General features: G+C 45.3%; 1 protein-coding gene across 4 annotated transcripts in view; it reads right to left on the reverse strand.

Moving 5' to 3' along the window:
* Window positions 1-985: 985 nt before the first annotated feature.
* ASTN2 (astrotactin 2) overlaps window positions 986-27,488 on the reverse strand; it is a gene marked incomplete at its 5' end in the record, with an annotated part of 861,701 nt that continues 835,198 nt past the window's right edge. For all 4 annotated transcript variants that reach the window (XM_080820162.1, XM_080820161.1, XM_080820159.1 and 1 more), the window contains 3 exons: window positions 986-1,807; window positions 14,923-15,106; window positions 17,070-17,170. In XM_080820162.1, coding sequence (XP_080676288.1) covers window positions 1,570-1,807; window positions 14,923-15,106; window positions 17,070-17,170 — 523 coding nt within the window. In that variant the 3' untranslated portion in view covers window positions 986-1,569. The remainder of the gene's footprint in view (window positions 1,808-14,922; window positions 15,107-17,069; window positions 17,171-27,488) is intronic.

Here is a 27,488-nt window from a genome sequence, read left to right on the forward strand (position 1 = left end):
TTCACTCTGTTAGCATCTGTGGTGGCTCTCGGTTACTTCTAATACCATCAAAGTTCCTGTCCGAAACTTCCAACATCTTGCCTAGCTCCAGCTTTCCCTCCAGCCACTCGAGTCTCTATTGTCATTGAAAGTGCTTTTAGGGACACCTGGGGAACACTTTGTTGGGTGACCGACTCTTGATTTCGGCTCAGGTCATGATCTCAGGGTCTTGGGATTGAGCCGTGTCAGGCTCTGAGCTCAGCGTGCAGTCAACTTGAGGATTCTCTCTCTCTCTTTCCCCTCTCCTGGCTCATCCATGCTTTCTCTCTCTATGGAGTAAATAAACAAATGTTAAAAGGAAAAAAAAAAAAGAAAGAAAGTTCTGTCAGTCCATGGAGTCCCTAGGTGTCTCAGTCGGTTAAGCCTCAGACTCTTCATTTTCAATCGGGTCATGATTTCAGAATTGCTAGATCAAGCCCCATGTCGGGCTCCGTGCTCAGTGAGGAGGAGTCCATTTGAGATTCCTTCTCCTTCTGCCACTCCCCCTGCTCACCCTCTCTCCATTTCGCTAAAATAAATAAATAAACAAACAAACAAACTTTTTTTAAAAAGTGCTTTCAGCCCTCAAATGGGTTCTTTTTTCTCTTATTTCTGGACTTTCGTCCATGGTGTCCCATCTCGTCTTTCCACACGCTGTCTGGTTGAATCCTCCCCATCTTCTGGGCTTCAGGCACCCCTTTCTCAAGGAGGCATTTCAGAGCTCCTCTGGTTTGTCTCATGGCCCAGCGATGAGTGTAAATAACCCCCGCTCTTCCCCTGCTACAGCCTGAAATCGCTGAACTGCTTCTCTACAATTTCCATCGGACTGTAAGCTCCCTGGGAGCGGGGAGCTTCTCACTCCTCAGCTGCCCGTCCGATGGCTGGTCTATAGTAAGTAATCAATAAATACCTGTTGCGTGAATAAACCGAGGTCCGCCAGTGGCAAGAAACACTCCCCAAGCAGAAAGAGAGACAATAAGAATTTTTAATGCATGGAAAGTCCTGCAGGGACTCTGGGCAGACCCACAGGTAGCAGGAAGAGGCAGGGATCCTGCAAACTCAATAACGTCTGGGAAAAAAAAAAAAGTCATAAAGACCCAAGCTTCCTCCCTGCACTGATTCTCGGGGCCTCCTTCCTGATGCTGAAGAGGTCAGATTGTCTCTCCAGAGGTTTCCTCCAGGGTCCATCGCAGGAAGGAAGCTGAGTGTGCAGGAGGAAGGAAGAAGAGCAAAGGCCGCTTGGTCTCCACCTGAAAGCTCCTGCCTCGGGACGGACCGCCACCCATAAGAAAAAGTTTAAAAAGGAGAGACTTTGATAGAGTCAAATAATATCTTAGAAAAAATAAAAGAGAAAAACGGATAATTCCAGTGGTTACAAAGTTCTCTGTCGGCTATCCACAAGAGAAAGAGTTTGCTTTGGCCTTGCTGGCAAGCTCATCTGCCAGGCCCATCCTCAGCTGTCCCCCAGCCCCCCCAGGCCCCAGGATCCACGAGAGTACTGCTCCCCCTCCCACGGAGAGTCTCTGTGCTCATGGAGGGTGGCGCCCTCCCTCACCGGCCCTTGGACTCCCCATACGTGTTTCGGGCCATGGACACCATCTTCTCCTCGCATGTGATTTTGGTGTCCTTGAGGATGCTGTACCACACCATACCCGCAGGCCGGACCTCCTCGCTGCGGCAGAAGAGGTAGGGCACCGTGTCCACGCGGCTCTGGATGTAAGCGCTTCTCAGGAGGCTGGAGCAGTGGCTGCTCACCCTCTCCAGTCGCCGCAAGATCAGGTGGGCCTTCCTGAAAGGGAAGATGAGACCGTGAGGAAGAATGAAGCCCAGATCAAGGGTTAAGCCTTTGAGTGGTGAATAAAAGTCAACAGAGAAATGAGAACTTCCTGCTCCAACAATCTCCTATCCGTTCCTGGCCTGAATGCGGTATTTCAAACACCTACTCAAAAATCACCTCCAAATTTGTCCTCTTCCACTGTGCAATGTGTAAAAACTGAAAGCAACGTATTACCTTTGACCCAGCATTTTCATTTCTAAAATACGAAGAGTCCCAGGACTTACAAGGTCACCAGCCTTGGGACTCTGACCAAGAAGAAATCATTATAATAATGATACACAGCAACAGCAGTCCCAGCTAAAATTTACTGACACCTGCCATACTAGACAGAATAAACACTCTACCTACACTTAAAGATTTTATGTGCTTTCCATAACAGCCCTAGACATACTGTTCTTTCCACTCACACAAATGGATGGGGAACCCACGGCTCAGAGAAATGACGTCGTGTAACCAAGGTCAAACAGCAAGTTGACCACTGGGGCTGGGCATTTGGATCTAGGTCTGAACACCCCCAAAGTCCCTCTCTATGAGCATTTTTCTCATCTATAAAGTAGTGATGATGGTCTTAGCCTCGTAAGTGGTGGTTAATGTCTAGCATGAGAAATGCCCAAAGACTGGCACAGAGTAAGCTCCCAGTAAATGATACCTGTGATTATAAAGGATTGTTATGATGGTACCTTGGGATCAAGGTCATACAGAACACTGGTCTGAGCAAGAATCATTCTGTCCTGTTGTGATCATCATTAGTAACTTATCTAGATCCCTTTAACCAGTAAGACAGAGAGGATCCCTGAGGTCATCTGATGGCTGCACAGAAAATTAAAGCCAGCAAGGATCTCTGAGACCCTTGGGTTTCCCAATGATGGCACTGTTGACATCTGGGCCAGATAGTTCTATTGTGGGGAGTGTCTTGTAGGAAGTTCAGCAACATCCCTGGGCCTCTGCCTATTAAATACAAATAGCATTTCTTTGCCCCAGTCGTAGCAGTGGAATTGTCTCCAGACATAGGGAATTGTCCTCTTGGGGGAAAAATCACCCCAACTGGGAACCAGTGACCTAGTCTGACCTATTCTTATTAAAGATGTGAAAACTGAGGCTCGGAGAGGGAACGGGATATCCTTTTCCTGGGCCACACCACACTTTAGACATCATCGTCAAGGTGCTCGTCACCATGTGGAATCCAGTTTTCTCTACATTCCAGCATCTTCAAGATACCCAAGGGCTAAATGAGCAGCTCTCTCCTACCGTCCTCTCCATGCCCCTCTGAGACCCCAGGAGGGAGGGCGTTTTACGACAACAGACCCCACAAATGGGAGACTGTGTTAGGCACCTGCATGACGGCTGGAAAAGGGCCGGGCTTCTGTGTGTATGTTTTGTGGGCACGATTTATGAGGTACCTTTCAAAAAGTCCTCTTTGTATAGTTCACCACTTGGGTGGAATATTTCCTGAGGTGCCAAGAATTCATAGCTTCATAATCACACTCGAGTTGCCACTCTGCCCACAGTCCTCTCTCCCTGCTGGCAACACCTCCCAACCAGGGGCTTGAGGAGTTCATTTCTCTCCCCTCCTGGTTTGAGCCCTTGCTCGGTTCCTTAATAGCTCTGTGTCCTTGGGAAATTTACTTAATGTCTCTAAACCCGTTTCTTCTCTTGAAAAATGGGGCTGCTGTAAAGTTACAGGAGATAAAATCATCGACTGCTCATTTACTGAGCACTTATTTTATGGTAGGGCTCCCTCTTCAGTGTGAAAGACAGACAGATGGAAAATTACAATACAGGTAGCAAGGGCAATGATAAGAGGAGGTATGGGGGCTGGGCAGGTGGGAGAGTAGAGGAAGGTGCCTAGGTAGGAATGGGAACATCCAAGAAGGCTTCCTACTAGAAGGGCAGCTTGTGTTGAGTCTCAGAAATGAGTAGGGGTTAAAGATGACAAAGGCAAAACAGGAGGCAGAGGAAAAGGCATAAAGATACGGGATTATACAGAAGTTCTGAGGATTGGGACACCCGGGTGGCTCAGTTGTTAGGTGTCTGCCTTTGGCTCAGGTCATGATCTCAGGGTCCTGGGATCAAGCCCTGCATTGGGCTCCCTGCTTGGCGGGAAGCCTGCGTCTCCCTCTCCCACTCCCCCTGCCTGTGTTCCCTCTGTTGCTGTCTCTCTCTCTGTCAAATAAATACATAAAATATTAAAAAAAAAAAAAAGAAGTTCTGAGGATTTATGGCAGGAATACCGGGACTACTGTGTGTAAGTGGGGACATGGTGGGGAACTGGAGAAGTGGCAGGGACGAGGCCATTGGAGCTTAGGAACTGGGGTGTTGGTTGTACAGAATAAGGGTACATCATCTGGGCTCTACAGCCTGACTGCTCAGGTTCAAATCCTGGCTCAGCCACTTACTAGCTTGGTGATATTGAGGGAATTGTTTAAGCAGGTGTGACCCAGTTTCCTTATCCATGAAATGGGAGTAACTGCTGTATCTACCACAAAGTCCTGTTAAAAAAACAAACAAAAGCCAGCATTGATGAATCTGTAACAAGCCTTCGATAAATGTTATCTGCGATAGTGGCCTGGAGGGCAAACCAGGGATTGCTCAAACGGTTTCAAGCAGCAACATACCGGATTCAGAGCTGGACTATCTAAAAATGTTCCCGGCTGCCTTGAGGAGAATCAAACTGGGGGAAGGGCCAGAATGACAGCAAGAAACCTGGTCGGGCACACATCCAGGTGTTAAGCGTTTCCCATCGTCGTACTTAAAGGTGCTGGTTTGCTTTTTCGCTGTGCGTTTTTGAAAGCTATGTACTCCTTCCGCTTCCTCATTTATAAAAAGGGAGTAACATTCACCAACCTCATAAAGTTATAGTGAGGATTATGTAAGTTAATACATGCAAAACTCTTAGAAACATGTTTGGCACATCTTAAGTCCTTGACAGACAGACAGTTAGCAAGTATCACTACCAACACGTGCCCCCTCCCCGCCATCATCAGCCTTATTTGTGTTCTGGTGTAAGGTTAGAGCACCTTTGTAGGTCAGTGGCATGCAAAAGACAGAAATGCTAACAGCCTCTAATTTGGGGCCGGAGTGCTGGGGTGGAGACATGCGGTGTACTCTAGGGATATATAAAGTGAACACCTAATCATGAATTTGGGGGCTCAGAAAGCTTCCCAAGGGATGTAACATCTGCACCAAGACTTCACTGATGAGACAGGTTTTTCAGGTAGATGGGGAGGCAGAGGAAAGAGCCCATGGAAAGTTAGATGAGAGAAAGCATGAGCACCTAGTTCTTTGAAATGGTTAGCACAAAGAATGGGTAAGAGACTATTCAGTTTGGCAGATATCAGGCCACTGGGGCTCTTCAAAGTCATGGCGAAGTACTGTATTTTAGGGGCAATGGAGAGTGATCACAAAAACAAGCTATGAATATAAAATGAGGTGGGAAAGGGGAATTCCTCCAACATTCCCAAATGCTTTGCCTCCAAAGTCCCAGCCATTTCCTCAAGAAGAATCTTGGGACTCAACTGAACCAAGTCTCCTCTTGAATGGATGGGGAAACGGAAGTTTGGAGTGAGAAAATAGTCTAAGAGAATACCTTAAGTTAGTAACAAGAGCAGAGCAAGAACCAGAGCTCCTGACTGCAGAGAGAATGAATTGGAAGTCACAGATGCAAATCTGAGCTCTGTAACTCAACAGCTGTGTAGATCATCAGCAAGTTCTTCGATGCTGCTCTTAGTTACAGCCTCCGTAAAATGGAAGTAAGAGCGGTGTTTCGGGGGAGACAGAGAGAACCTGGCTAACTGGCTCAGTCAATGTTAGCCAAGATTCAAAGCAGCATACTGTGGTAGAAAGGACACAGGCTTCAGAGCCCATTAGGGAAGTCACTTCTCTGTAGTTCTGTTTGCCCATTTGTAAAATGGGATTAGAGATGCTTGTTTTGTAGGGCTGTTGTTAGGCTGAAATGAAATGACTGCCCTAGGCATCCAGCACAGATGTCTGTACACAATAGGCACTAAACCAGTGTCAGTTCACTTAACTGTCCCTGTTCTTTTTCCAACGCACAGACTGTCTAAGACCTTGGCTTGCATTTTGCCAACAAAGACAGGAGAAGTCAGAAGGTGACGCCATGGAGAGAAGGGTTGGAGATGCTTAAAGGCCCGGGAGGAGGAGGAGGGAGTGAGAGACCAAAGGCAAGAGTGCTGGGTAATAAATCTGTAGGCAACAGAGATGCATAAATCAAAGGCCAGGCATGGTCCAGCTTTCCCTGTAAAGGGAATCATAGGTCAGAGTGACCACTTCTCTCAAATACCGGAAATGAAATCTTCCTCATTGGAGACAGGACCCAGATCCGCTGGGATAGGAAGCCAGAGGTGAAGGAGCCGCCACACATTAATTTATGATTGTATTAGCAGGCAAGACTGAGACAGGAATGGCTTGTGGAGGAGTCAGGGGCTGAGTTCTGATGCCACTTCTCCGGGAACTGTAGAACCTTTGACCGACCATTCTATTCCCAGCACCATTACCCAATCAGCTGTTGACACAGTTAGTGGACAAAGACCTAATTTCTAGGGGGGCCTTGGAACGGAGGGCGGAAAAAAGAGGCAGTAAGGAAACGTTCCTACTGGCCTCTCTCCCTCCTCCCTATCTCCTTGAGTTGAGCTTAAGTGTCTCTGTGTTAGCTGACCTCAAGCTTAATGAGAGTCGAGGGCATGACGTGGTTGCACAAAAATGGGACACAACCTCCAGAAGTAGACAGGGCAGATTAAGAGTAAGAATGACTTCATTCATATTGTCCCGGTCAGGCCACATCTGGAGAACCCCAGTCACTTCTGGTAAGAGGGACATGTGCAAACTGTAGCCAGATGCTGCTGCTGAAGGTTGTCTCAAAAGCAAGTCTTAGGAGGAAGTGTGGAAAGCAGGAATGGAATGTGTCCACTGAAGGGGGGATATTCAGGCAAATGGTTATGTTGTTCCAATAAATGAAGACTGGGAGAGGGGGTAGGGGCTGAAACTAAATATAATCCTAGAGTCCATACTTCAGTCCTAGTCTTTAGGTAGTAAAAGTGAGCCTCAGGCTGGCCATAGGTTTTGACCAGGGTTAACAGTGTGAGAATAGCATCTAGATCTCTGTTGCAAGGCACCCCAGTGTTATCAATGATGTCACTCTAAAATTAACAGAAGGCAAATTTTGACTCAATATAATAAAAAAAAAAAAACAACTTAAAACTAGAGTCCTCTATCTATAGAATGGATCCTTCCATATCTCCAATGGGCTTCCTTCACTGGAGATGGTCAAATCAAGTATGTTTTAGAAAGGAGTCTTAGTCTGTTTGGGCTTCTATAACAAAATACCACAGACTGGGTAGCTTATGAACAATATGGATTTAATTCTCACAGTTCTGAAGGCTGGGAAGCCCAGGATCATGGCGCTGGGAGATGTAGTGCAGTGGCTGTGAGAGCAAGCTTCCTGGTTCAGAGATGGTACTCTCTTGCTGCACCTTCACATGGTGGAAGGGGCAAAGGATCTCTCTGGTCCCTCTTTTATAAGACTACTGATCCCATTCATAAGGGATCCACCCTCATAACCTAGTCACCTCCCAAAGGCCCCATCTTTTAATGCTATTATCTTGGACATTAGATTTTGGACCTATGAATTGTAGAGGATACAACATTTAGACCAAGGCAGAGCCTAATGGATGTAGAAAATGGAGAAGATTTTTGTTGTTTTTGCTTTTAATCTAAAAGGAATTAGAGGCTTCATTCAGAGAAATACCACCTGACGGGCATCTGATGAGCACTTCACAACAGAACCTGGTGTGACACAACTGCCAAGGCATGGAGTTCCTGATGTGAGAGGTTCTACTCATGCTTCAAAGTCATGCTGAAATGTCATCTTCAGGAATTCTTCCAGATCTCCCCAGGTATCATAAGTCATCTTTTTCCCTTTGCTGCTGAAGCCTTTTATTTCTCTGTTGTGATACATATTATATTCTGCCTTTGTTTTGTGTAAATCTTGGGATGCAATGTGTTATAATGGACAGGATATTGGTTTGGATTTTGGCATTTTTGAGGTTATTTTGAATTTGGCCTCTGATAGTTACTAGCTGTTTAACCTTAAACAATTTTCTCAATTCCACTGATTCTCTGTTGTTTTATCTTCAAAATAGGTGGTTCGGGAGATGAAATGACCTATAAATGACTGTAGGTGCCCGTAATACCTCCCACCTGCTTCTAAGATAGTAGAGTCACCCTGTTGTCCAGCTCCTGACTATGCAAGAAGAAGGAACTAATAAGGGTAAATTAACTTGAACTGAGGAAATTCTCAGTCCCTAGCTTTCCAAATCCAGTAAATTCTCTAGTAGGAATTGATAAAGGGAATGAAATGGCAGAAGAGCACCAATGTGGACCTAGGGAAATAATCTGGCAAGTGGGCAAAACATTTGTATCAATGAGAAAAGCATTTGGAAGAAACCTAATTGGATAAAAGACTCAATTAACATATGATATATTCGTATAATTGTATGGATAAAGGGCCCTCCCAGATAACATATCTACATATGCATCCACGAGAAAAGACTTGTTAAGTGTAAACAGGTAGATAACAGAATATAGTGTATATATTTATTGAAAATAGCAGAGTTGGTGGAAATAGAGCTGTGTCTATAGATGCACGTGTATCCTTAAGCTTATATTGAGTCCCCATTCATGTGCATACCCATGTCATACCTGTGTCTATATCTGGAAAGCACCCTAATAATGATTTTATCTCTGGGTTGGGATTACGGATTCAGAGGTGCAAAATTTTCACTTTCCATTTTATCTACATCCACATCATGTAGATGTTATAGAGTGAGTAAGAATTACTTACAGAACAAAATACAATCAAGTAATTCCATTTTTAAAAACGTGAATTTTTACACGTATATTTTATGGTTGGTATGATGAATTTGTGCAAAGAAACCATGGTTTTATGGCTTCCCAGTAGTTCACTGGGGTTATTTTCAGAATAAATCCACATCAAATCTAGCCGTGGACCATTCCCACAAAACAGAAACCCAGCAAGTCAAATACTGCCACCTGGATATATATCTTCAACACCAGGTTTGACATGTAACTTGTAAGATAAACAGTGAAAATATTTACATTTTTTCATCTCCTTATTCTCTCACAAGAAAACATTAGACCTTCCCAAGAATTCATTCCTTAACTGATGGTAAGTATGACAGAGTCTCAGCTAACCCAGTGATTTCAGTGCAGAACTGATACAGACTTAGAGATAAGAGCCAACTTTGTTATACTATCAGTGGGAACACTGACCCATGGAACACTTGTTCAAAGTCATACTGTGTTTTGTTTTTATATTTATTCATCCTAAGACATCTTAAGTTATAAGAAATGTCACTGATTAATAATAGCCTTTTAAGAAAAGAAGCATGTAGCACTAATGCACATATCCATTTGCACTGTCCATCCTGATTTCAGGAATGTCAAAATATGCAGAAAATTAAAAGTGCATCTGAGGTCCATAGGAATATGGCCCTAGAAGCCTCAGTTTGCTTTTGTTCTTAATATCCTAGAAACTCCAAAAGGATTAAGGCTTTTGGAATGATAGTTAAGGAAAGAGCTAATATAATCTTGAACTGAAAGAATATACAGGGACATCAAATTTGCTTACTTTCACTCTGGATACAGCACAGGTTATGGATACAGTTCACACCTGAGAAGGGTAGGAAAGGCTTCTTGTCTTGCTGTGGTGAGAAAAATCCCAGGCTAAACCAAGCCTGGGATGATTTCTGTGATCTATTAGCAATGTCTGCCATGGAAGCAAGAGAGGCTGAGATAGTACATATACTATTACCAGTCCAGAGGGATGAATTCACCGAAACAAAATCTCTTCAGTGCTCGCTCTCTTCTTCCTACTCTATCATTTCAGCCAAATGTAGCTGAGAGGATGGAGAAGCCCAAGAGTAGTCAAGGGTGTACTGACTGAAGTGAATTCTGGTCCTTAGCCACCTATGAGCTCAGCTTCTCAGGTCTCCTAATAGGAACCGTATGGCTGGGACAGCTGGGTAGCAGCAGGTCTTCTCTGAGCAGCTGTTTGCAGCACCTGTGGCTGTCACGGAAACTAGGTTCTGGAGGACACTGGCCTGATAGACTCATTAGGCAGACGTAAGAGATGCCCTTTTGTCACTAAATTTTATGGGGGTATGTGACTACAGATAGAGGGAGAAGTATAGGACATTTTGGGGTTTGGTGATTAGAGGCCAAGAGAATCCTAATAGAGTTCATCCCGCGGTATGAGTCCTCCTGGGAAGAGCTCTTAACACCCTGGCCACCCTAGATCCCTGAGAATCAGAACACTATGGAGGAGAAAGGACAGTCAGGGAGTGGCTGTTCTCTGGTCTTTATGACCTTCAGGGCTTTCTGGTTCCCTGGCTCCCCAGCTGGAAGGGACTTTGGAGTCTAGCCCTTTTATGTTACAGATGGGGTCCAGAATGGCAATGGAATTTGTCCAAGGTCATGGCAAGTGGATGGCAAACCTAGGACAGGAACCCAAGGACAGTGTCTCACTCTCTCTCCTTTACCATCTGATGCCATGCCCACTTGGGAACCCTTCAGAGTCATGGCACATTTACTCAACGGCTCCTCTGGGTTTTGGGAGAAAGAACAAACTTCTGGACAGAGCTCACAAGAGCCATCATGCTCTGCCCTCTGTTGAAGTCCCAACCTTGGTTTTGTTTTGATTTGTTTTGTTTTCCCCTCTCACCTTGAACTCTCTGTCCCAATGAGATTTGTACTTCCAGACTCAAGTGTATCTTCTTAGCTACCCACCCCAACACTCATCCTTGCACTGGATGAGAACATCCTCCTCCTTCTGCCTGGAGGACTACCATTCATCCTTTGATGCCAGGAAAAGACTTTGCTCTCTTCTCCACGGATCCTCTTTTGAGGTCCAGGTCTGGATTAGCTGTGCCAGCTAATCCCATCTAGAACCTTGTCCCTCAAACTGTGCTTTTGGGACCAGCAACATGGGCATCACCTGAAAGCTTATGAGAAATGCAGCCCATCCTAAGCCACTAAGTCAACTTGAATTTTAGCAAGACTCTCAGGGGGTTCTCATGCACATCCAAACTGGAGAAGCACTGCTGGAAAACAAACTTCCCACCCCCCATTTTTATAGTATGCTTCTTATAACATGTTTCACTGTAATTGCCCATAGACTTTCTCTCACTAGGTGCTGCTCCTTGTAAAGGCAGGATCTTCTTCATGCATACATTTCCAGCCCATAGCACAGAGCCTGGCACACAGTAAGAACATTAAATGAACCAATGAATAAATAAATTAATGAAACGTGGTCTCCTGGGGTCTCTTAATATTTGCAAGGACAATGCATTTTCTGATTTGAGCTGGAAAGAATTAGAGTTCATGGAATTCAGTTGTCTCTGTCACCCACAGACCTTTAAGAGCTCAGAGAGAGAGAGAGAGAGAGAGAGAGAGAGAGACCCAAGAGTCCCTTGGGAATGGGGGAAAAGGGATTTTCAATGGAGACCCAGCATTGAGGCCCCAGGCCACCCTCTCTAGCTTCTACCAGAACAACTGTGCACATCTGAGCCACACATCCACTCATCCCATTATCCAATTATTTAACAAGTACTTAACAAGTATTCAGCACCCACTTACAAGAGCGACTAGGACCTAAAGAATCACTAAGTACACATAAGCTGATATTATAGTGCAGAAGAGAGATAACACAACAGTAAATACCTAAGACACATGAGATACTGAAACTAGTAGGTACAATGCATTAAATTAAAACCTGACGGTGTGATTGAGAGAACAGGTAGAACTTTTAGAGGATTCTCTGAGAAAGTAGCATTCTAGTTAAGATCTGTGGTTCTACATAAGATCTATTTAGGAAAATTAAAAAAAAATCCACTGCTAAAAAGCAAAAGTACCACTGCCCTAGTTCATCCTGATCATTTTATAGATGAGGAGACTGAGGGCCAGAGAGAGCCAGAGCCCAAGGTTACACAGTTGAGTTCATTAGCAGTGTCAGGATAGATTAGGATGCAGCTATCTTGATTCCTGCTGACATGCCAGTGTGGGATGTTAGAGGAATATCATATTCCCTCCAGCGACTAGCAAGACTGAGGAGGGAGGAAACTGGGTGACACCAGTTGGAGCTGGTGGACAGTGACTGGTGACAGGTTGGCCGGAGATTAGTGGGTTATCACAGTCCATTACCAAGTGGGTTTTCCTGTCTCTGCGGGAGGCCAGGCAGCCTTTCCAGAAGATTTATGTCCTGGAAGGTCATAAAGGAACCCAGAAGGCTGTAAAGACAAAGTCAGGAGTGGAGCTCTGGTTTAGCTTCCACCCAAACTCTCTGAGCCCTGTGGGAAAGCCCAATAAAGGGGGATGCCTTTCCCGGTCCATGGGCAAGATGGCAGCCCCAGTGACTCACACAGTGGCTTTCATCTGGGGCTCTGTGCTTCTGCCTGTCTGCCCTCTTTTAGCTTTTATCTAAAGAAGCTTCCTTTCATGTGAAAGAGAAAAAGTTATAGTCCAGGACCCAATGGGCAGATAAGGTCTGTTCCAGGAAGAGATCCCTTTTATCCCTGACCAAGCTCTCATCTGTTCCCCTGAGGGCCTCCAATCCTCGGAGGGGTATTGCAAGTGTTCTAAGGGCTCAGGGTGAGAGATCAGGGCAGAACCAGCCTCCATATCACACTGTGCAGCTATGGGCAGCTCATTTAACCTCCTGGGGCCTCTAATTCCTTACCATCCACAAAATGAGAATACCCTACCTTGCCCAGTTTACAGTGTAACTTTAAAGCCTTTCAAAGCACAGAGTGCCTCCGACTAAGTATTTCAGGAAGTCCGGTGCTTTTCTCCAACGCTATCAGTACCACCCTGCTCCAGAACGTCACCCTGTCTCCCCTGGATTATTAAAAGAGCGGCCTCAAGGACCTCTCCACCTCCCTCTTGTCTTGACTCCTCTTGACCGACCCACGGTCTAAGCTTCCAACTGAGGTCGGAGGGATCTTTCTCCCCCTGAAGATCTGCCAACATCACCCCATTCTGAAAAACACTTGAAAAGCTTCCCATTACTCTAGGGAGATAATCCAAACTCTTTAACCCTACTTACAGGGCATTCAAGACTGGCCCCTGTTGACCTCTCCCTTCTTATCTCTTACCACTCCTGCTGTCACACACTTTGCTCCAACTACAGGGAAATTCTTTCAGTTCCTCTACACAATGTTTACCAAAATGTGGCAGGAGTTCCCCAGGGGCAGGAGGAAGGATTTTAGGGGGTACTCTAGATGATCACAGACCCAGCATTAAATAACAACGAATCACACTGGGAAAGGCAGTCAGATTCTCTCTTTCACTCTCTTCCAGATTACTTTAAAAAATAGTGTCCCTTTGAGACTGTGTCTTCAGTACTTCTCTAACACTTGCTAATCTCCTTTTTATTTATTTTTAAAGATTGTATTTATTTATTTAACAGAGAAAGAGAGGGACGGGGAAAGCACAAGTAGGGGGAGCAGCAGGCAGAGGGAGAGGGAGAAGCAGGCTCCCCACGGAGCAGGGAGCTCTCCCAGAGCCTCAGGCCTCTACTAGGATTGAAGAGCTTTGTTTTCTGGTTTTGTTTGCTCTTCCCGTTCCATTGTATCAAATGTTTACATTTAATTTTCTATTAAAGGTAGATGGTGCTTATTTTCCCTTTGTAAAATGATGCAGTGCTTTCGAATAGATTTTCAGTGAGAAGCGAATCTATTAGAAACACCAGAACAAAAAGTGCTTAGGGTATGGTGATATGTCAAAAATCATAAAAGTGGCAAGCAAATGATGAAAATTTGAGGAAAACCCTGCCCTAGTGTAACATTATCTCCTCTGTGCATTCCCCCAGCTGGTCACTCTGCCCCAAACCCTCCAGTCCTCCTGTCCTTCCTCTTGTCTGACCCGTGTTCACTCTGTCTGCCTCCGTCTCAGCTCTTGGGAAGGTTTCACTGGGTTACCTAGACCAGGTGTCTATGCCCTGCCTCCCCAAAGGGCCCTATTCTTTTGTCATTATACTGACTATTCCTATTCTTTGCAATTGCTTGTTTAATTACCTCTAACAGTGAGCTTCCTCCTTTTTGTCACTGCATGGTCAACGACCAACTGGTAAGAGGGACTACTAAGTAAGTGATGAGAGATAGAAAGAAAGAAAGAAAGAAAGTAAGTTGTTCAGTGTAAGGCATGAAACAGAGTCACCATCTCATATACTACTTTATGAAGCTTTAGAAGATAGTGATTGTGTCTTAGTTACATCTGAATTCATGGAGCCCTGCACAGTGGTTGGCACAGTCATTGCTGGTGACAAAAATCATGTCTTAATACACACTGAATTTAGGAATGTATTTAGTCAGGGTCCCTAATGGACTTAACTCTAGAAAACCTCAGATTTCTTTCTTTCTTTCTTTTCTTTTTCTTTTAGAGAGAGAGGGAGAGAGAATGGAAAGGGAGTGAGTCAGGGGGTGAGGCAGAGGGAGAGGGAGAAAGGGAATCTCAAGCATACTCTATGCCCAGTGCAGAGCCTGATGCAGGGCTTGATATCATGACCCTAAGGTTATGACCTGAACCAAAATCAAGAGTCAGACCTTTAATCAACTGAGCCACTCAGGTGTCCTTAGAAAACCTCAGATTTCTAACGGAAGAATGGGAATAGCCCTAGATTTGGGGCCATGACCCTGACACTATACATTTCCATGATTCTGGTTAGGACACATCTCCAGGAGTCCAAGGTTCCCGTCTCTAACACTGAAGATGGAAGGTGGGTGAGGAGAGTGATGGAGGGAAAGAGCACTGATTCTCTCTTCTCTAACATTCCAGGAGGCCAAGAAGCTAAAATTCCAAGATCCCGTCGTTCTCCCTGCCCATTTCCCATATCTAACCCTGACATGATTAAGTGGATGACACACTTATTAATTTGAAAAAGCCCATTCCCAGTCTATGGAAAAAAGTGTCCAGTAAAATCAGATATAAGCAAGAAGAATCCACCACTCCACTCACACTCACACACTCGTTCATACCTGGGCCCCAGCTCATCCTCGCTCCTCCAGACAAAGTCGCCGAACTTCTCGTAGTGAGAGTTGTAGTGGTGTTGGACTCGGAACAGCATTGAGGCTGAGACTTCCATCAGCGTGTTGTAGGCAGTCTGCTGCTCCTTTCCACTTGTGTACCCATTGTACAGATTGTAGATCTTGTCTGCTATCTCTGAGGGGGAGAAGTGCAGGCACAGATCACTGGACAGCAGGAAAAAGTGAGGATGGAAACATGCCTCGCAACAGGAAAGGCACATTCATGCTGAACGTCGTGAGTGGTATCCAAGGGCAGACAGACCTAAATTGCATCCTGAACGTCAGTTGACTAGCTGGGTTCAGTTTTCCTAACCATCAGCTGAAAATAATGATGTCTATTCTGGAGACACACTTGGGAGGACGAAATTAAACAGTGACTGTGAAGCACTCAACAAAGGGCCTGACACAAAGCTAGTGTTCATAACTTGCAGGCATCATTATTAATATACATTTGGTACCTATGATTTAACATAAAATCACAAAGGAGTACAGAGGCTTAAATCAACAGTCTTGGGCTCATCTCAACAGTCTACTTCTGTCTCTCCTCTGTAATACTTCCAACACAGCTCTGTGATCAGGTCTAACAGGTCTGCATTCAAAAATCTATCAAAGAGGGACGCCTGGGTGGTTCAGTTGGTTAAGCAGCTGCCTTCGGCTCAGGTCATGATCTCAGCGTCCTGGGATCGAGTCCCACATCGGGCTCCTTGCTCGGCGGGGAGCCTGCTTCTCCCTCTGCCTCTGCCTACCACTCTGTCTGCCTGTGCTCGCTCGCTCTCTCTCTCTAACAAATAAATAAATTTAAAAAAAATTTATCAAAGAAAAACCATGGCAATTCATGGCAATTTCTAGTCCTTCAATTATTTCTAGTAATCAATACAACTTAAAGTCATCATGGGTTGCCCCCTTGAATGGAAGGCCCATCCTTTCATCTGGGAAGACTCTAATCAAGATTTATGTACACCCCCAAGTCATTGATAACAGTGATTGCCTCTAGAAGAATCTGGGGGACTTGGGTTTAGGATGGGAGGAGCATTTGGTTTGCAGTATTTCCACTCTGGTTTTTATTTCTCTTTTTTTAAACCACATGCACGTGTTGTTGTTGTTTTTTTTAATATGATGATGATGATGAGGAGGAGGAGGAGGAGGAGGAGAAATGACCAGGAAACCATCTCAAACTCCCTCACCTTTGAGACATGACAGTTCCACAATAAGAGGACTATCTCCTCTTGGCTGATAGCATGCAAAGTATGTATTTTGGGGCTTATTATTGAGCCATTTGTAGAAATGTAAGTCTCTCTAGAGAGACTAGAATGTGAATTTCCGAAAGGTAAAGAGCGTGTCTCTTCTGCACTGCTCGTATACCAGTGCTCTTAGAAAATACTTGCTCAACTTGACGTGAACCACAGACTCATGATCTATCACCACATTTTTGCCAGTCCTGATGTAGAAACTATAGCTACATGTTGGCTAAGAACTAAGTACATGGTAGATCTGATTTATTGGTTCTATTTTTTTTAATCCAGATACCTTGCCTGATGTTTACAACTTCATGGGCCAGGAGCATCAGAAAAATTTAATCTTGCACGCTAACTCTGATAGTCACTGACTGTAGCTCTGTGCTGAGGATTCTGAGGCCACCCCTGGGCTAGATGAGGACGAATGCTATGACAAGCTAATGATATCTGCCATGGGCTTAGTGGTGGAGTGGTCTCCTCCTTTCACTGATATGCCAGCTCTAGCATAGACTGAAGTGGGAAAAAAGTGACTGGTCTCTGAGAAGTCTAGGCTACGGGGCAGGACATAGTCTTGGGGCTCTGACCCTCTACTATTCCTTTCCTCTATGTCCGAGCATAGACAGATGCTTTGAAAGAGGAAAAAGTCTTTCCACTGGCTAAGATACTGCTGGTCCATCTCAATTTCCTTCATGGCATTGATTAAGTTAGCTCCGGGTTCCTCCTGTCCCCTTAGTCCCTTTCCTTTCTTCTCTCAGTGCCCATAGGTTTATGAGGCAGGAAAGAGGTAGTGGTTGGTGACTGCTGGGTACAGAACTTGAAGGAAATAGGGAAGTGACCCGGGAAGGGAAGAAACAGGTCATTTACCTTCTGCCTTGTTGTCATCCACCAGCGGACAGGCCGTCCTCAGGGTCACTGTGCTGAGCTCCGAGTGCCTCCCCCGTGTATCCACAGCATACAAAGTGAACCTGCCACACAGCAAGAAAACAGGGCACTGGGTTGTGACTTCAAAGAAGGTCCTGGAACTTGTAAGGTGGAACGCAAAAGCATAGTAGTACAGGAGCAGGTGTTAAAGGAAGTCAGGGATGCTTAGGCTGCGAGAGAGAAGATTTGGAAAAAAAAAAAAAAAACAATGGCCACAGTAAAGCATTTATTGGGCACCAACTGGCTGCCAGGCACTTTGCAGTTACTCTCTTACTTTACAAGAGGCAAGCCTGGAAGGCAGGGATTATGATCAGCTGCACTTCACCAATAAGGAAACTTAGACTCTGATTTTGTATCTTTCCACAGTCTCACAGTTACTTGGGGACAGAGCAGTCTGAGTCCTGGACTTCACAAGTGAACCCCAATGTATCTGGCTTGGCTGAACATACTCATTTATATGTTCCTCCACTCATCCACTTGACAAACACTTCTTGAGCATTTAAGTGTATGCCAGGAGTTATTTTATTCATATATTATACGAGCTGGGTACTACGAATGCGTTTCTCTAATAAGGACACTCATTCCGAAGAGGTCAAGTCATTGACCTATTATTATATATTAAGTAAGTAGCAACGGGGGAACAGAACTTAGGTCTGCCTGAATCCAAAGATTATGTCCTTAACCACAATGTCAAATCTAATTCCACCTTTTGTCTTTCATTAGCTGGCTTGGAGTGCTGGCAAGGGTAAGGAAATGTGGTTTTGGGGGCGCCTGGGTGGCTCAGTGGGTTAAAGCCTCTGCCTTCAGCTCAGGTCATGATCCCAGGGTCCTGAGATCAAGCCCCGCATCGGGCTCTCTGCTCCGTGGAGAGCCTGCTTTCTCCTCTCTCTCTGCCTGCCTCTCTGCCTACTTGTGATCTCTCTCTGTTAAATAAATAAATAAAATCTTTAAAAAAAAAAATGTGGTTTTATACGTAAAATACATGTCTTATGAGGCCTAAACATGGGGTATGCTGGCCCCATCTTCAGAAGGAAGCTCCTCTATCCATCTGCTTTCTGGGGACTTTGGCTTCTGCCTTTGGTATAAGAGCAATAGCACTGGGATGTGGGTGTTCTCTCTCTCCTCCTCTTGTATCTCAGCACTGGCAGTGGAACTCAGTTCCAGTGCTTACTACATCCGGTACTGTTACGGTCAAGAGAAGCAGGGGTGACAGAGGAAGGAGCCTGGTCTTAGAGATGACGGGCTTGGGTTCATATTCTATTCCACTCCCTTGCTCTGTGACCTCAGTTGAGTCACTTCTCTGTGCTTACTTCATCTCTCTGCATCAGGCATCTCTAAGTGCTACGCAGGGAGAGTTATGATCGAAAAGCCTTGCAGAGGGGTTAGAAATAAGATCACAAAGAACCTCTAGGATGTGAGAAAAAGCAAGCGGCTGAGTAGGAAGGTAAGGACAGTACTGGGTATTCCTACCCCTACAACCCATCTAGAACATGGCAGAGGCAAGATCCAAACTCTAGCCTGCAGATCCCGGAGGGCCTATACCTCACAGCTCAAGTGGAAAGATCTCCTGGCATTTATCAGTACTGGGTACAGACAGTAGACGCTTGGTAAATATTTGAGTCAATGAATGAACCTGAGTATCATATCTCATTTCTTAATCATTTCTACCTCAACAGAATGGGGATACTTGTAGATGTAATGCATGACTATCTCAAAGATTACAAAGACTGATACATGAGAAGTGGCTTAGAAGCTGCAGACTTTATAAAGACCATGTAAACAGCACTTATTTATACAAGAGTACACATTTAAAAAATGCTTTCTTGGAGAAAAGGAGATGCATTTCGACTGAGGGAAACATGCAAGGATGTAGGAAATGGAATATGTGAGTTAGCCTCAAAACATGAGGAGCTGGAAAATTTTTTTAAACACTGCTTTCCCATTGGCCACTTATGTTTTCATGGTACTTCTGTAATACATTTCCTCCACCAAGAGGGTGTAGGGTCCCGTCTCTGCTTAGCCAAGCAGCATGAAAACAGCATGCTGGGGAAGAAGCAGCCTTAGACTTCCAAGTTATAAAATCTAGGTAGAATCCTTGCCTTCCCCAACTGTTGGCTGAGTATTTTCTGGGACTCAGTCTCTGTAAATAAGGCAAAATGATCCATCGCTCACAAGGTTGGGACCAAGACTCAATGATCCAACAACGGGGCAGGCCTGTCTCCATCTTTGCTCCCTCCAAGGTAGCTTCTATTTGTGTTATTAGAGGAAGCAAACGTGGCAGTGGAGACCTCAGGATGGAGGAGGCCTCAGGCCACCCTGCCGGTGGGGGTGGAAGGGTGAACAAAGAGGAAGATGTCAACCTCACAGGCTTGGGTCAAAAGTCACAAGGCCAAGCGCTTTCTGCCCGTCTCAGCTGTAATTGTAGAACTGTTCCAGAGACACATCTGAAAGCTGTTAGGGGACCAGGCAAGGCTTGGAGGGGCTTTTGGTGAGGGGAAGAAAGTGGAGGCCTCTCATGTAGAGAAGTGGGGGGTGAGGGGGCTGAGAAGCAGACACGGGGATATACCCATAGAGCAGAGTGAGAAGTGGGGACACAGAGAGAGACTGCGAGAGGGCACAGGCAGACCTCAGTGTTCCTCCGGGGATTCAATTTCTCGTTAGGTGTTCATTTCATGGATGGGTGCCAGCTGCCTCCTGCTTGGCTCTTCCGTCTTTTCATTGCCCACCGAGGCGAAGATGCACTGATAATTTGAACTAGAAGCCCTGAACCCACACCAAACTCCACGACCTTATTTACAGGTCGGGATGGGGAGGCCCAGAGAGGAAAGATTCTTCATAAGTTCAGAGCAGACACTGGCTCTTCTAGCTCCTGCCCCAGTGCTCCTTCTCTACACTGCCCTGCTTCTGGTACAACGGGCTGATTTAGGTCCCCCTACACCTATCAGAGACTTTTATTACAAAAGAGGTGGCTCCAGGGACATGGTGGGATGGGATCTTTAGGAACCTGAAGCTCCAGGCTCAAACCCTTGCTATTTCTTCCTCTGACTTTATTTTAGGAGAAAGAACACTGGCCAAGTTGTTGGAAACAAACAAACAAACAAACAAACAGGAACACCCGTAAGTACACAGAACAAACCAGTGGTTGCCAGAGGGGTGGGGTAGAAGGGGATAAGCAAAATGGGTGATGGGAAGCAGCAGGCACAGCCTTCCAGTTACAAACAGGTCAGGGGGCTGAAAGGTACAATGGTACCTTGATACGATGGTACCATGATCGCCTTGCATGGTGACAGACGGTAGTTACACCTGTGTGAGCATGGCATAAAGTAGAAAGTTGTCGAATCACTATGTCGGACCCCTAAAACTAATGTAATATAGTGTGTGAACTATACTTCAGTTAAGAGAAAAAACAACTGAGTCCATGCCCCAGGTTTTCCACAGGCTGTGGTCTGTGAGATCTTGGATATCTAAAGCAATACGCTTTAGTGAATTACAGTTTCAACGTGGAGGGAAGTGCCCTGGGATTGACCGCACAAATGCAAAGTATTTTTCAATGTTTCTTCATTGGTGTCAGGACTCAATCCAACCCCTTACTACAGGCTCCCAATGCAGCTCCTTGACCGTCACTCTCCTGACAGGACTGTATCATTGAACCTCAAATTAGCACTGGCCACACCTCCAGCCTGGTTTACCAGTCTTTGCTTCCTACTCTGTTTCATAGCAGAACAATAGCCAACTGCTAACGGTCCCAGAACATGGATTCTACCTCTTGGCCTTTGCATATGCTATACCCTCCGCCTGGTTCTTCTTTCCTCTTCTCCACTTGACCTGCCCTACCCACCTCGTCTGTGGAGGATCAGTCAAACCTCCTCTCCTCCAGTAAACCTTTCTCCACCCATGGTGCCCTGTGACTGCATATGCCGTACAACTAGGTCAGTGCTTGTACGCTTCTCTGTCACCCCTGTGAGTATGTATCTTCAGAACCAGAATCTGGCTCTGCCTGTCTCTATCCACCCACCTACATCTGGTGCTCAGGCACCTAAATCATTCAATGCCCAGCAAATACTTCCCAGAATGAGTGACAGTCTGAACGAATGACTCAATCAAGTATGAAGTAGTAGTCCCCTTGTCTAGAAATCCGCTTCCCCATCTGTGCAATGAATAAAAGGGGATTTGGTTGAAAGGTCATTATCAGAGATGGAATGACAGAAAGGCTAAAAGCATGAACCTAGAATCAGGCGATTTGCTTTTAAATTCTGGCTTCCCATTTATTAACTGTGTGAGGCTTTTTTACTCACCTGGAACATAGGAAGCATGAGATTAAACCCACTGGATAAGGTAGTTATCAGAATAAGGAGAGATGTGACTAAGTGCTTGCTACGATGCCTGCCATGAGCTAACACTCAATGAGAGATAGTCGCGGGCATTATCAATAGTATTGTTCTTATGACACTGCACAAGGCTCTGACCCCTCCCCCCGGACCCCCACACATCCAGAAGAAGTTGTCCTAGTGGAAATCAGAGGAGAGTGGGTGGAGAGGAAGCTGTTGTTGGTCCCATCCAAGACCCCCAGACCCCCTCGCAGCAGGGGTGAGAGAATGAGACCGAGAAGTTAATTGGCGGTGAGAGCTTCTCACGGATCTGACAGGGGGTAAGAAGAGGGACAGAGCCCCAGAGGCCCACATCAGGACCAGGTCCCCGAGAGTACGGGAGAATGCGTTTGAAGTCTCCAGGCCAACGCCTGCTCTTCCCCAGCCGCCACATGATTTAGGCATTCTGGGGAGGCAAAAGTCTCCTCGCTGATTTGAAGGGAAACAGATGTTTCCAGGCCAGAGGCCCTGGTCTTGTAAAATGCTCCTTCCCCCCACACAGCTTTGGCAAACAACTTCCCCTTAATTTAAATCCCACCCCCACCCCCACTCCCCTGCCCGACACCCAACCCACCATCACTCCCCTCCCTGCCATTCCCAGCACAATGTGGCAGCCAGCACGGTGGGAAAACACGAGTTTCAGCTCTGGCTCTGCATCTGAACAGCTGGGTAGCCAGGGACACCTAACTGCCCTCTCTGGGTCTCAGTCTCCTATCTCTGCAGTGAGGAAACTAGGCCAGTGTCACTTCTAAGGACAGGCTATATCTGACATGTTAGGGACTGAAGATTTTTTTTTCCTCTGAAAGAGCTGGCATTATTCATTCCAGAACTTTCTCCATTGCAGTCTATGGCAAAGAGCATGGGACAGCATATCGAACTGCTCTGGCTTTGAATCTAGCTCGACTCTATCAGCTACTGGGCAAGTGGTGACTTAACCACAGGTCTTGGTTTCCTTATCTGTAAAATGGGACAATGGTTCCATCTCATCGGGTTGTAAGAATTAAATAAGAATTCAATCCCCTCACCCACAGTTTAGGTTTCTTATGAATGAAATAGGGTGTCATACCTCTTCCCTTGGATTCCCCAAAACGCAAAGAACAGTTTGGACCCAGAATAGAGGTACAATAATGTTTCTAAGCAATTATTGGCAGGAAGACTAGCTAGACACTGGGCAGCCCAAAGCCTCAGGTTCTTAATTCAGCTCTGCTCTAGCAGCAGAAAGAGCATTCTCATTTTGGGGATCGAAATGAAGCAGAGTGTTTCATGGCTGGAGCGGATTTCAGAGTCTGACTCCTTAAGTTCAAATATTGGTTGGGTAACCTACTCTTTTCGACCCTGTGCAACTTAATTAACCCCTCTGTTCTTTAGTGTATCTTGTCTTTAAAATGTGGGTGATAGTAAAAAATAAAGTGTGGATGCTAATATTACCACCTGCAGAGGGACGCTGAAGGACTAAAGTACTACCTGGCACACTGTAAGTGCTAAGGAAACATTCACCACTCTTTGATGTGTGTTTTACATTATTAATCTCTTCCATAATGGTTGTGAAAGGGAGCCCCCTTCCCCTGATCTTTAGCATCGATCTCATTGAGATTGTGGGGGTTCTATGTCCCTTCACCTTGAATGCTGGTGGCTTCAGGAATGTTTTGACTAACAGAGCCCAGCAGAAGGGATGCTGTGCAACTTTTGAGTCTGGATCATAAAAGGTTATGCAACTTCTACCTGGCTCGCTGAAATATACTGGCTCAGAGTCCTGAGCCCCCATGCAAGACATCCAGCTGTGCCAAGGCCACCGCACAATGAGGAAGCCAGGCCACATGGAGGGAGAGGCTACAGCAGGCACACCAGTCATCCAAGCCCAGGCTCCAGCTGGGTAAGTAAAGGAATCTTCAGGTAATTTCAGCCCAAGCAGTCAGGTCACTCGTCCCGCAGCTGATGCTCCAGACTCCATGAAGTAAAGAGAGCCAGGTCCACTGTGCCCTGTGGTGGTGCCTGACCCACAGAATCTGTGAGCATAATCAAACAGTTTGTTTTAAGCCACTCAGTTTTAGGGTCATTTATTACGTCATCAACAGTAACTCTAACAACTTCCAAGCATCTCCAGCCAGGGTCAGCAAACCACGGCCCATGGCCAAATCCGGCCAGCTGCATGTTTCTGTCAGTAAGGTTTTAATGGAGCACAGCCACACTCGTTGTCTTAAAATGTATTTTCTGTGGATGCTTTCACACTACAGTGGCACAGCTGAGACGCTCCAACGGAGACCCTATGACCCAGAGAGCCTAAAATATTTACCATCTGGACCTCTAGGGAGAAGGCTGTGGACCCCTGAGCTAAAGTTTTGCCAGCAGTTCACATAAAATCATTTGTTTAAATTATTCCATTTGATCCTGGGGTTAGACATCCTTCCTGTCTTACAGATAGGCTCAGAGAGGTCAGGTGGCCTATCCCAGCTCACACAGCTCTCCTGATCCCAGGTCTCCTGTCATGACAGCTTGCAAAAGATCTGGACTCTGGTTTGGGTTCTGCCACTGAGTAAGCAGTGTGACCCTGGGCAAGTTCCACTGTGCTCTGTGCTCAGTTTACCAGCCTGTGAAAAGAGGGCACTGGTGCAAACTGGCTGACGGAATTCCGATGTCCAAAGTTTTCCCCAGCCAGGTGGGGGCTGACAGGATCCATCAAAGTGAGACTTGAGAATGACTAGTAAGGGGCTGCTGTGGGTCCCTGATCTGTTCTACGTGCAGCCCACCTACTCCCCAGCACCAAACCCCAACCTTTTATCTCCCAACTTGGGCGGACAGCTCGTGCTCTCTGCCAACATAAATATTTAATTTCAGTGCCCAGCACGGAGAGACCATCACGGTATTAAGGACTCCAGTCCTGGTTTCTACTTTCAAAACAACCTGGTCTGAGGCATGATTAGGAGACTATGCCCGGGACAAAGGTGAGGCAGTCTGTGGCTATACTCCAAACACCATCTCCCTCCACTTGCCCTCCCTTCAGCTAACAGGTAAAGAATCAGGGGAGTTGGGGGAAGCCAGCAGCGAGAGCTCTGGGGGGAGGCCACGTCTGGAACCAGTACTGGTGCTAAGCTCAGGCAGAAGCAAGAACAATCTAGAATAAGTTCCAGACACCCACTCCTCTGCCTGTCAAAGCCCCGCAGATTCACTGGTATGTGAACATTACTGTAAATTCAAAGTGCCAACACCACTGGGGACTCACCAATGAACGATTATAGTAACGACCTTTAAAATTAAATAAATATAAATGGACTTAGAATTAAAGTTTTGACGTGTTGAGCACGTCTTCAGTATCCAACTGAGGAATGAATGAATGTCACAGCTGCTCCACCCACTGTGGACAAAGGACTAAGCTTTGGATATGTATTCAAGGACTGTCTGGATCCCTTGTCAGCTTCAACCCACAGGGAATGCCAACTACCTATGAAAATCCTATTTTCTCTTACCAAGAAAAAAACGCTTCCCACCCTGAAAGCCTTAGAGGAGTGAACGTACCCAAGGATTACCCAAGGATTTACACATATAAAACTAGGTAAATGGTCCATGTGAACTCACTCATTCACCCACCAAGTATAAACTGACTTCTCTTGAAAGGGAAATTCAGGCTGGCCCTGGTCTTGGCTTCAGCAGTAGTTTTTGTCTCTCTTTCTTCTCTTCTTCTTATCTATCCCCCAGCTTTCTCCTCCTGCTCTTTTTTTTCAGTGAGTGCCCTACATGGTCACACACAGTTAGATTGACCATTGTTCTCAGTTGGAGGGTGTTCACAACTTAACAGGTTGTTTTAGGGCAAAGCAGACACAGACGAATTTTCTGGTTTCAAATCAAGGAATGAATTAAGAATGGAATGCCTGATTATTCCTTTTCAATTTATATTCCTGGAATCTTTAAAGCAAACTGTGCCCTTTTTCTTATATCTTTATTATACTTTATTATACTGGACAGCCTCTCTAATAACCAGATAAAATCAATAACTTTTAATTGACTTCAGTTATAGGAATTTTTTGCAGGAAAGTATAACTTAGAAGTATGTTGCATTGAGAGCCAAAGAGCATGATTTGGAGGCTTGACCCTGTCTATAACCAGCTATGTAGGCTTGGTCAGATTATTTGACCTCTCTGTAGCTCAAATACCATTGATAACCCCACACGGAGGCCATGAGGATCAAATGTTGATTATGGATGTGAAAGTGCCTTAGAGATCACACACACGTTTCCTGGGCACTCACTCTGTTTCATACACTGTATTGAGGGCTTTTACACAGCTGTCTTCTGTTCTCTTTAAATCTGCCTAAGGGGTGTGTGTTATTAAATCCATTTTATAAGGAGGCAAATGAGCCATGGAAATTTGAATTGACTTTTTCTGAGGCCGCACAGATAGTTCACCCAGACCCTAGCACAGGTCTCCCAACTCAAAGTTCAGTGCTATTATTTCCAAATAGATAGGACTGGTAGGTATTCATTGGTCCCAACTAGGTCTTGAGTCACAGTTTGGAGGAGGTTAGAGTTAGGAGGGTGAACTCCGTGTTCCCAACTCTTGACAAGGAAGAGCTCTTAGTACAACACTACCAACACCCATCATCCCCTTTCAACACTGACATTACTCCTCTTCCCTTGTCTGACCCTGGAGTTTTTTTCTTCTTCCTCAGTTCCTTTTGAAACTATATTTTGCCAAAGTCAAGCTCGGAGGAGAGGAGGCCAAGCAGAGGTCCCCAACTTGGATTTACCTTTGGACAGTAAGTCAGAACACATTATAGGCAGGATGGTTCTTAACTACTTCAAGTTGAGCTCAGTCTCCACCTGATATGTGAGCAGTGTTTTCCCACAGGTGGGAGGACTGGGTGTGGGCCAAAGGACCAAGCTCTGCACTGGGGAGTCTGAAGGGCTGAGATTCTATCATAGCTGTCTATTTCCTATTCCTACTTCCTTTGAGAGCCTTGGTTTCCATACCTGTAAAGTGGAGTTAACAATATCTGCCTCACAAAGATTGTTGTAAGAATTAAATAACAAGGAAAACACCTTTACAGTGAATATTATCTTGTTTGTCTTGCTTATTTATGATACCTAAATGGAATAAAGTGGAAACAAGGCTTCTGGAAATCAAACCCCTGGGCAAAGGCAATCTTCCTGGAGGGTCTTATGGCAATCAGACCACTGGCTTTCATAAGGTTTGGTTAGAACTCCAGCTCAGTCACTGGGTGTGTAGGCAAATTACACCATATCTCAAGCCTCATTTTCTTCATCAGATAGCTTTCTCTCCCCCAGGCAAGGGAAACAAAAGTACAAATAAACAACTGGGATTACATCAAACTGAAAAGCTTTTGCACAATGAAAAAGATTATCAACAAAATGGAAAAAAAGCAGCTTACTAAATGGGAGAAGATATCTGCAAATGACATATCCAATAAGAGGTTAATATCCAAAATATCAAGAACTCAACCAACTCAACACCAAGAAAACAATCGGATTAGAAAATGGGCAGAGGACCTGAATAGACATTTTTCCAAAGAAGACATACAGATGGCCAACAGACACATGAAAAGATGTTTAACATCACTCATCATCAAAGAAATGTAAATCAAAACCACAATGAAGTATCACCTCACATCAGTCAGAATGTCTAGTATCAAAAAGACATGGAATAACAAGTGTTGATGAGGATATGGAGAAAATAACCCTTGTGCACTGTTGGTGGGAATGCCAACCGGTACAGACACTGTGGAAAATGCTAAGGAGGTTCCTCAAAAAATTAAAAATAAAACTACCATATGATCTAGTAATCGCTTTTCTGAATATCTACCCAAGGAAAATGAAAACACTAATATGAAAGGATATATGTACCCCTATGCTTATTGCAGCATTATTTATGATAACCAAGACACAGAAGCAACCTAAGTGTCCCCTGATAATGAATGGATAAAGATGTGCAATATGACTCAGCCAGAATGAAGAACAAAATCTTGCCATTTGTGACAACATGG

Source organism: Martes martes, assembly GCF_963455335.1.
Source record: "Martes martes genome assembly, chromosome: 12".
NCBI lineage: Eukaryota > Metazoa > Chordata > Mammalia > Carnivora > Mustelidae > Martes > Martes martes.